Source organism: Hemicordylus capensis, chromosome 4, assembly GCF_027244095.1.
Source record: "Hemicordylus capensis ecotype Gifberg chromosome 4, rHemCap1.1.pri, whole genome shotgun sequence".
Taxonomy (NCBI): domain Eukaryota; kingdom Metazoa; phylum Chordata; class Lepidosauria; order Squamata; family Cordylidae; genus Hemicordylus; species Hemicordylus capensis.
In genome coordinates, this window is record NC_069660.1 from 64,370,888 (window position 1) to 64,381,293 (window position 10,406).

Here is a 10,406-nt window from a genome sequence, read left to right on the forward strand (position 1 = left end):
AAAAAACAAATTAATCACGCTACAGTTAAGGCCCTTATTTAATACTTTGACAAGCAGCTAGTTTGGTTAATCTAAGGCTTGTGTTAGCTAATCTACATGATATCTGGAAGGAAATGGGAAGCCTACTGTGACTAACTGTGCAATGATAGGGGCAACTAACATTCAACATTTTAAGGATAAGAGCAATGAACATTTTACAGGATAAGAGCAAGAAAGCAAAGATGAACTCAAATTTAAACAAACAAACCTGTTTATTTAAATTTAACAATTAAATTGACAACAGGAAGTTATTTGTTTTATTTTTATTATTTTATAGGTCACTTTTAAACACCAATGGTAAATACAATTGCTATTAGAACAGAAGACAGATAAAGGCAATTGGCCAGCTTCTGCTAAACAAAATCAAATATGTCAAGATTGACTGTATAGACAATACCAAGCTAGATGGTTCCGCATCTAGCACGGTGGTTTGGGCTCTGTTGATGAGAATCCTGGAGGAAACTGATTTTCTGGTCCCTTGCCAGTCGGCTTTCAGGCCGCAGCAAGGCACATTGGTTGCCCTGTTGGAGGACCTTTATTGTAAACTTGATGTAGGAAGCGCACCTCTTTTGTTTCTTCTTGAGCTATAAGCAGCTTTCGATACCATCGACCATGCTATCCTTATGGAATGCCTAGGAGGGCTGGGCCTTGGGGGCACTGTTCTTCAGTGGTTCCAGTCCTATTTCACTGGGCGATTCCAGTCAGTGTCGATTGGGGGTGAGTGTTCTGCGCCCTGGCCCCTTTCTTGTGGGGTTCCACAGGGCTCAGTCCTTGCTTGCATTCTCTTTAACATCTACATGAAGCCGCTGGGCCTGGTCATCTGTCGGTTTGGGGTCAGTTTTCATCAAAATGCTGAGGATACTCAGCTTTAGATCTCTACCCCTGGCCAAACACGTGATGCCATTCATGTGCTGGCTCAGTGTCTAGAGGCTGTGAGGACCTGGATGGGCCAAAACAAGCTCAGGTTTAATCCCTTCAAGACCGAATTGCTCTTGTTCAGTTTGCGATCTGGCCAACTGCGGTGTGTGAGCTTATCTCTTGATGGGATTATGCTTCCCTTGAGAGAGACAGTTCATGATCTGGGGGTCCTTCTGGACTCACAGCTCCTGCTGGAACAGCAAGTGGAGGCAGTGGCCAGAGATGCCTTTACCCAGCTTCGACTGGTTCGCCAGTTACATCCTTTTCTCGACTGGCAGGCCCTGGCAACAGTAAATCATGCCTTTGTTACCTCTAGCTTGGATTACTGTAAAGCATTCTACCTAGGGTTGTTTTTGAAAATGATTCAACTAGTAGATAATGAAGCTTCAACAAGTTCAGAATGCAGTGGCCCACCTCCTCATGGGTGGTCGTAGATTTGATAGTGTTACATCTCTTTTACAGTCTTTTAGGATTGACCACCAACAGTAAAGGATCCAGCAGTCAAGAAATATACCACAGACTAGCACTTGGTAGGGTTGCAATGAAGGCCTTGGAAAGGATATTTAGATGCCATGATGTGTCTACATCTACAAAGATTAGAATCGTCCAGACAATGCTTTTCCCCATGACACGTTCTATGGATGTGAAAACTGGACTTTGAAGACGCAAGATAGAAAGAGTATTGATGCTTTTGATCTTTGGTGCTGGAAGAAGACTTTTGAGGCTACCATGGACAAGCAGGAAAACAAACAAATGGATCATAGAACAAATCAATCCAGAATTTTCACTCAAGGCACAAATGACCAGGCTCAAAACTAGCATATTTTGGACACATTATGCAAAGAACCAGCTCCCTCAAGAAATCCATAATGCTGGGAAATGTTGAAGGAAAGTGAAGAAATAGACGACCAGCAGCAAGGTGGATGGATTCAATTACAACAGCAATGAATGCACTGAGAGACCTTAAAGGCCAAGTTGATGAATGAAGACAGATCATCCTGGAGAGACTCTATCTATGTGGTTGCTATGAGTCGACACCGACTTGATGGCACTTAATCAATCAAAACCCTAAATAAACCTGATTATATTTGACTTCAACTATCTGTTAGTAATTTCCAAGACCAAAGCTTTGCACAGATTTATTCTGTAATCTCACTCTAGATTTGCTAGTTCCCTGCACAAGCCTAAAAGTTAGTCAGGGTGCATAGCCAACACCCCAAAGCTAACTCATTAACACCATTTAGCTTAGCATTAAACACCCAGACTGTATATCCCAACACTTTCTAATATACAGTTTTTAACCTTGTCTAATAACAGTATGACTGATTATCAACTTAGATGAGTGTGCACACAACCTGACTCTTTTTCCTGACTATTAGGGAAAAGACATACTGTACTGAGCAGCAGCTAAGCCAAGTGCATTGTCTTTGAAACAAGGCAGCAGCTGCTGAGAAAAGAGCGTTTAAGACTAACACAGGAGGTGGTCCCTTTAAGAAATAACAGCCAAGGCTATGCTGTGCTGCTATCCTATTCATATGTGCAGATTGATGTCTGTATGCCAGTATTTCTTTACTGTAGAAGTTGGTTCGTAAGTATGGGCATTCGTAAGTCGGATGGTCATATTGGGGAGTCCCTGTATAAACAAGACACAACACTTTTCCCAGCAGACTCACCACTCAAATCATGGGCCTTTGTTCAGCCCAAAGACTCGTTTAAGTTTCATATCAGGACTTTCCTCAATTCTATAAGCCATTTTGACCTGGCTTTGCTATTCTTTGTATATTTCTGGTCTCACATCAGCCTGTTGCAAATCAGGTGACCTCCGTGTGTTTCTGAATGTCAGGAAAGACCCAAAGTGTGGCTAAGTAGCCAAACCTCATGCAAAGGGAGACTTCTTTTGTCTAAGGGCATATGCCAAGGTCAAGCAGAAACATTAAGCTTTGGAATCAAGTGTTTCGAGCAATCAAATTCCCATTCTTCTAGGACAGAGGTTCTCAAACTTGGGTCCTCAGATGTTAATGGACTTCAACTCCCATAATCCTCAGCCTCAGTGGCCTTGGGTTGGGGATTATGGGAGTTGAAGTCCATTAACATCTGAGGACCCAAGTTTGAGAACCTCTGTTCTAGGATGTCTACCCATCTCCAAGAGGAAGATTCTCATTAACTGGCTGTACCTCTTTTCACACAAGATGAGAGATTTGCAAACTTCTTCCTTATAAAAGGAAACAGCCAGCTTTTGTGTAGGAGGGGAGAGGGCTGCTTGGGGTTGCTGATTCCAGAAGGTTAATTTAGCTTTGTTAGCTGAGAACATGCTGAATAGCTCCTAGGAGCATGCAGAGTTCAACATAATGCAAGCTTTTGTTTTGAGAAGTGCAACTTAAGCAGGGGTGGATTAAGTCTTTTGCTGCCTGTAGGTGGCCAAGGATTTGCTGCCCCCACTGCAGCAGTGAGGGTGTGGGTGGTGAGGGGGAAGCCCTCCCTTTTTTCTTCTAAAAGCTGCCACAGCAGTGAAATATAAGTAACAAAGGCTGCACAGCAGCGACTAAAGGGGGGAGAATGAGGGGAAAGTTCCCCCTTTTACTTTATAATGCTGCTGTGAGGCAGAATGGGGTGGCAGCGGTGCGGAGAAAGGTCCAAAATGGGCTGTGGACAGGGGTGTGAACTCATTTGAGAGAAAGGAAGGGAGCTGGAAGGAGCTCTCCCTTGCTGCCCCGCCACACAGAGGCACTGCTTTAAGGTAAAAGGGGGAATTTTCCCCTCGCCCCACCACCACCCTCCCTGCTGCAGCTGCTACCACCCAAAAGAGAGGAGCAGCCAAATTTGAGGAACAGCAAAGTTTGCTGCTTCTCAAATTTTGCCATAGGCAAGTGCCTACTTTGCCCCTCCTTAAACCTGCCACTGAACTTAAGACCTAAGATCGACTGAACCTCCTGTCTAACACCAGACAGGAAGAAAGGTATCTAAGCTTGTGCATTTTAACCATTTTGCCTTATTTGCCTATAAATGGTCCTGCTTTTTATATTTACTTAAATAAACTAGATTTTGACTGTTTTAAGCTTGATCTGAGCTGGAAACTTGCTCCATTCTGCTTCCCTATGTGCCTGCTCTGGCTTACATACCCTTTAAGATGTTTTGGGGCATTTTGCTATGTTTTGCATTCCCCCTAGTTCTAGAGAGACCAGGGAAGATTTTTAAGGGTAAGTTATCTCACTGGAGACTGGTGGAAGATATACCAAAGTATTTTAACAAACTTGGGGGACGTTCAGAGCAGGAAACCTTCCCACGATTTGCCACATTATGTATATCTGATGTAGCCTTAGCTTGTTTCTTATTTGCTGTGTATTTTGAAATGTAGATGAAAAAAACCGGAAATGTGTGATTTTTCATAAGACATGGAATGAGTACAATATGTACTCATGTATAAACTCAGAGACCATTTTCACATGTCTGCAATAGCATTTAAAATAACAAAACTGTAACAGTAAACCTCTTGATACCTTTTATTTTCTTTACTTGTATAGTATATTATACTTCATTTGAAAGTGCATTTAAATCCAACTTGAAGTCCAATTCTGTTTACTCAAAAGTCAATTCCATTGAGTTCAACAGAGCATTCTTCTGAGTAAGTGCATATAGGAGTGCAGTCAATTACCAATCAGTTAACATTTAGATAGTATGCAACCTACTTACTCTCACAGCGGGGAAGTGAAGTACTCCAGTTAGCATTTATTCCATCATGCACACACTTGCTAGTATTGCTCCCAATTAATCTGAACCTAAATGTAGGGAATAAAAAATAAGTCCTCACATTATTCAACCCAGTTATTATTGTTTTTTGCACAAAAGTTTTTCTAACCATATTTAGGTTAAAGGTGAGTGACCTTGTTACTGCTCACCTTGGTTGGATTTAGAAATGAACTAAGTTCTTTTTGTTAGCAAAACCCAAAAGTTATTTTTTGTAGAGTAGCTCCTGCATTAACTACCACCTTAAGTGGCACGGCGGGGAAATGCTTTACTAACAAGTAGAAAGTTGCCAGTTCGAATCCCTGCTGGTATGTTTCCTAGACTATGAGAAACATCTATATCAGGCAGCAGCAATATAGGAAGATGTTGAAAGGCATCATCTCATACTGCATGGGAGAAGGAAATAGTAATTACACCCCTCCTGTATTCTACCAAAGAAAACCACAGGGCTCTGTGGGCGCCAGGAGTCGAAATCGACTTAACGGCACACGTTATCTTTACCTTACCTGCATTAAAGAATTATTCAATACTCAAATTCAGTCAGACATCGCTGACATCCAAACTAACAATGCATTGGTAGAAGAGCATTTTCTATTACTCAAAAAGGGAGATTTTAGCTGATCCTCTATTCTCCTGCAGAAGCCTATGCCTCCTGAAAATATGTCACTGAGGGCATATGTCACTGAGGACCATATTTGGCCCTCAGAGACATATTTTTGGTAGGGAAGAAGAGATAAGTGAAAAACACACCCTCTGCGTAATAGAAAATATTCTTCTGCCAGCGCATCATTAGTCCGGATGTCAGCCACTCTTTTGTATTTTTAATTAATTTTATACTCCACCCCTCCTTACCTGCTAGATCAGCTGTAGTTGCAAAGCATATTCAATTTCAATACAAGTTCCTGAAAAATGATTTAGAATCAGAGTAAAATAGAAATGTCATTTAGCACATTTTTTAGCATCTGTAGGGAGCAGCTTACCCTTTTATACAAACAAATGACACTACTGAGCCAATGATGGGTACCCGATGATTTGCACGAATAATGCCATTAGTCAGTGGTCCTGGATGCTTACAAGTTTCTTCTAAAAGGGAATAAGCCAGAATTAGATTAACAAAACTACACAAAAACAAGCAATGTAATTGACAGATCTGAAATATCTGTATGTAAATCAAAAGGAGCAAATTTGTAAGAAGGAAAATAAACCAGACCCCCAATAATGGATAGGGGCAATTATTTCAATTTTTTTTAGTACCACTTTTCAGAGAACATTATGTTCTGTTACTTTTTCAGTAGAATGTCAATGTTTAATCCTATGCATATTTACTTGGAATTAAGTCCCATGGAGTTGAATGGAACTTGATCCCAAGTAAGTATGGATTGGATTAGAGTCTTAACACTGCAGTAGCAGCTTTTTGCATATTAATCTATGAAAAGTAGTCATTTATTCTGAATGGTAAAGGTCAATGGAGAAAATATATTTCAGACAAATCCCAGATATAAAATTCTTATGTTTGCTGAACATCTATGACATTACTGCAATACTGCATTGCTATAAATTTCAACATGCTTAGATGTCCACAATTTTAAATTTCAGTCAGGAATGCAATCCATGCTAGAAATCAAGAAACTATTTAGATTCAGTGGCTGACATACAGAACAAGGATGCACCAGTGCAGTGAGAGAGCAGCCTAACCGAACTTCTCGTGTGCAGTGGAGAAGCAGCCATTCTTGACACCTTGACCCTCCTCCTCCCTAGAAAGCCCTTTGTGCCACCTGAAAATAAGTCCCAGAGGGTTACACAGCCCTCAGGGATATACTCTGGGGTGTCACAGAGAGCTTTCTGCAGAAAAGAGGAGAATCAAAAATTGCTGCTTCTCTGCTGTACCAGTACAGAGAGTTGAGAAGTTCTGTTAGGTCTCTCTTGCTGCACTGGTGGATCCTTGCTCTATATATGTCAACCAGCACACATATTTCTATTCCAGTCCATATATGCATGTTGGAAAGCCATGGCTAATGGCATCTGAATACACAATCATTTGTCATGTATGCATTGCAATGGTATACCACACATTTTTCCTATAATAATTTTTTAAAATAAGGTGTAGGAAAATCATATATGAAGCAGTCCTAATAGTACAAGATTAATATTTTTTTAAAAAAATTATTTCACACACTTCTATACCGCCCAAAACTCACATCTCTGGGCATTATACAACAAGCAAACAAACAAAAGTTAGAACATTAGTTAAAATAAATGACAACAAAAAACTTAAAACAGTAGTTAAAACAAAATAAATGACATAGTAATAAAACATTACAACAATTTAAATTTTAAAACAACATTTTAAAACGATGTTAAAACTGTTAAAACAATATTTAATTATAAGCCTGGGTGAATAGGCGCATCTCTAAAGACTTTTTAAAAGTTGTCAGAGATGGGGAGGCTCTTATTTCAGTAGGAAGCGCGTTCCAAAGCTCTGGGGCAGCAGCAGAGAAGGCCCGTCCCTGAGTAGCCACCAAACGAGCCAGTGACAACTGCAGATGGACCTCTCCTGATTATCTCAATGGGCAGTGGGGTTCATAACAAAGAAGACGTTGTCTTAAATACCCGGGGCCCAAGCCGTTTAGGGTTTTATAGGTTATGGCCAACACCTTGTATTTTGCCTGGAAACTCATCAGCAGCCAGTGTAGATCTTTCAATATGGGAGTAATATGGTCTCTCCGAGATGACCCAGAGACCAACCTGGCTTCTGCTTTCTGAACCAGCTGTAGTTTCCGGACTGTACACAAGGGCATCCTCACATAGAGTGCATTGCAGTAATCCAGTCTGGAGGTTACCAGCGTATGTACCACTGTTCTGAGGTCGTTTATCTCAAGAAACGGACGCAGCTGTGATGAAGTGATGTATCACTTCTGGCCACTGCCTCAACATGGGAGACCAGGGAGAGACTCGGATCCAGAAGCAACCCCAGAATGCATACCTGTTCCTTCCGGGGAAGTGTGACACCATCCAGAACAGGCAGATCATCTCCTGAGTTTCAGCCCACACAATGAGTACCTCCATCTTATCCCTCAGTGAGGGACCCTCACCCAGTCCATCACCACCTCCAGGGAGACATTTAGGGAGGTTATGCCCTCTCCCGAGGATACTGACATGGAGAAATAGATTTGGGTATCATCAGCATACTAACGATAACATCCTGCACCAAATCTCCTTATAATCTCTCCCAGTGTTTCATGTAGATGTTAAACAACATCGGAGACAATACGGAACCCTGAAGGACAACCATACAAAAGTTCAGATTTTGAAGAACAGTCTCCAAGAGACACCATCTGGAACCTGCCCAAAAGGTAGGAGCGGAACCACCGCAAAGCAGTGCCTCCCACTCCCAACCCCCTCAGACGCTCCAGAAGGATATTATGGCTGATAGTACTGAAAGCCTCTGAGAGGTCCAAAAGGACCAAAAGAGTCACACTTCCTCTATCAATTCCCAATTGGAGATCATCCAACAGGCCAACCCCATAGCCTGCCCGAAAGTCAGTTTGAAATGGGTCTAGATAATCAGTTTCCTCCAAGACTGTCTGGAGCTGGGAGGCCACCACCCTCTCAATTACCTTGTCCAGCCATGGAAGGTTGGAAACAGGCCTGTAGTTGCTCATCTCTGAGGGATTGAAGGTAGGCTTCTACATAAGTGGTCTAATAACTGCCTCCTTAAGACAAGGAGGCATCCTGCCTTCCCTCAGAGATGCATTTATAATCACTACCAGGCCTTCTACAACAACCCCTCTGCCAGATTGTATAAGCCATGTTGGGCAAGGGTCAAGAGAACAGGTGGTAGGTCACACCATTCCTATCAGCTTGTCCACATCCTCAGGAGTCACAAACTGGAACTGATCCACACAAGAGGATTCACTGTAAAGGAAAATATAAAAGCAGAATGAGTTTATTATAACTTGCATGACTCTGTGACTGAAAACAAAACCAGAATCAGGCAACATCTTATCAGCACCAAATGTAGTTTTGTAAAGGCTACCCTTTTATCCATACTCCCTTCCATAGACCTACAATTCGAGATTTTCTGGTTAAACACATAGTCAAAACAGTTTTGACACAGTGTATGTATGGCTTATATACCATCTCGCTTAAATCTTATATTGTGGCAATATTTCACGCCTGTTAAACGCTTACAACATGGAAACAGTAACTGCAACGGCTGCGAATGGGCACACAACGCCCACAATGTCAACCGTTTATGTTTGGAGGTGAGCGCCAAGCCGGAGCATGTCGTCTGCACGTCGCAATAGGCTCCCCCGCCCTTGAACAGTCCACCCGAATTCATGCTTACTCGGAAGCAAGCACCGTTGCGTGCACAAGAACTCTCGCAAAGGATCGCGTCTTTATTTGGTGAGGAGCCCAACTGTCTCCCCAAATCGCTGGCTCACTGAGTAGGAGCAGCACCCAACGCGTGCCGCAGCGCCTCCTGTCACCCGCATGCCGCCTACAACGAGTGCCGCAGCGCCTCCTGTCACCCGCATGCCCCCTACTACTCCGGCGAAGCCAGTCCTAGCGCCGCGCCGCCTTACTCACAACCATGTTCTTAGCGCCCAAGCGGTTTCGCAGCAGCTGTAGAGGGAGACGTTTACGCCCAGCGGCGGCGGGACCCATCTCCTCCAAAGCCTGAAAAGGGCGGGGCCCCCAGATGCCGTCCCAGGCACGGTGTGGTGGAACTCGGTGCCTAAGAGTGAGGGAGCAAAGCGGGGAAGGAAAAGGAGCCCCTGCGGTATGAATGGAAGAGTCCCGCGCCGCGCCCTCTTGTACCTACCCAGGGAGACTTGGGGCAGAAGCGCCGCTAGGGCCAATACGCCCAAGAACCACCGAGCCCACAAAGACTCCCCCTGTAGCCCTCGCATGACGCCAAGCTGCAGCAAGGCGGCAAACAGAAAGTCACAACTGCGCATGCGAGGGAGAAGCCCCGTTACGAAGAGTCGCGTGCCGAGTGCGCGCGTGGGAAATTCCGCTGCGCTGGTGATCTTCCCAGCAGGGGCTGGTGGAGGAATGATCGCATAGCTGGTAACCAGCGGCGCTCCCCGCCACCCCCCTCGCAGGAATGCCAGGAAGGAAAACGGGTCAGTCTGCTTGCGTCGTGAGTGCGATTCCTTAGGTGATAGGAATTCGAGTTTATGACGGTGGTGGAGGTGAAGAGACTTCATTATTCTGCCACGTGCAGAAAGATGTTCGCCTTCTTTTACAAGTTTACAGTCCCGAACCTGAGCATGTACTCCTGCCCCTACAATTCTTTCATGCAGTGGTCCATGTGTAACTGAAAAGGTTTGCAAGCCTCTCTAGCCTTAAACATCCCTTCGGACTTTGTTAAAGCTACTACGTATTGTACAGCTATTGTTTAGCAGACGTGGGCAGGCTTCAGGCTTGTTGGATGTACTTAATCTCCCTCGGCCTTGGAACAATGAAGCCCACCAACCGGAGCCAGGTGGAAAGTAGTAATTTGGAGCGGGGAAGATGTTAACTATTTATTGCGCCATATGCCGTATAGGCCCACTGTGTGCTCTGCAAATCTATGTCTGAGTCACTAGACCGAGGAGTCTAACGGCCGGTTAAGTGAATTGCGGAGAGACCTTTTTGCTATGATTAAAAAATTGGGAGTCAGTAACCGTTGCCAATTTCTGCAGCGTGTCAATCTCCTA

The 10,406-nt window shown here is 43.7% G+C and overlaps 1 protein-coding gene across 1 annotated transcript in view; it reads right to left on the reverse strand.

Annotated features, from left to right (window-relative positions):
• Positions 1 to 9,914, reverse strand: part of LOC128323131 (C4b-binding protein alpha chain-like) — a 54,735-nt gene extending 44,821 nt beyond the window's left edge. The window contains exons 1-3 of the mRNA XM_053245856.1: positions 9,527 to 9,914; positions 5,682 to 5,784; positions 4,648 to 4,733 (exon numbers count right to left, since the gene is read on the reverse strand). Coding sequence (XP_053101831.1) covers positions 4,648 to 4,733; positions 5,682 to 5,784; positions 9,527 to 9,914 — 577 coding nt within the window. The remainder of the gene's footprint in view (positions 1 to 4,647; positions 4,734 to 5,681; positions 5,785 to 9,526) is intronic.
• Positions 9,915 to 10,406: the final 492 nt, after the last annotated feature.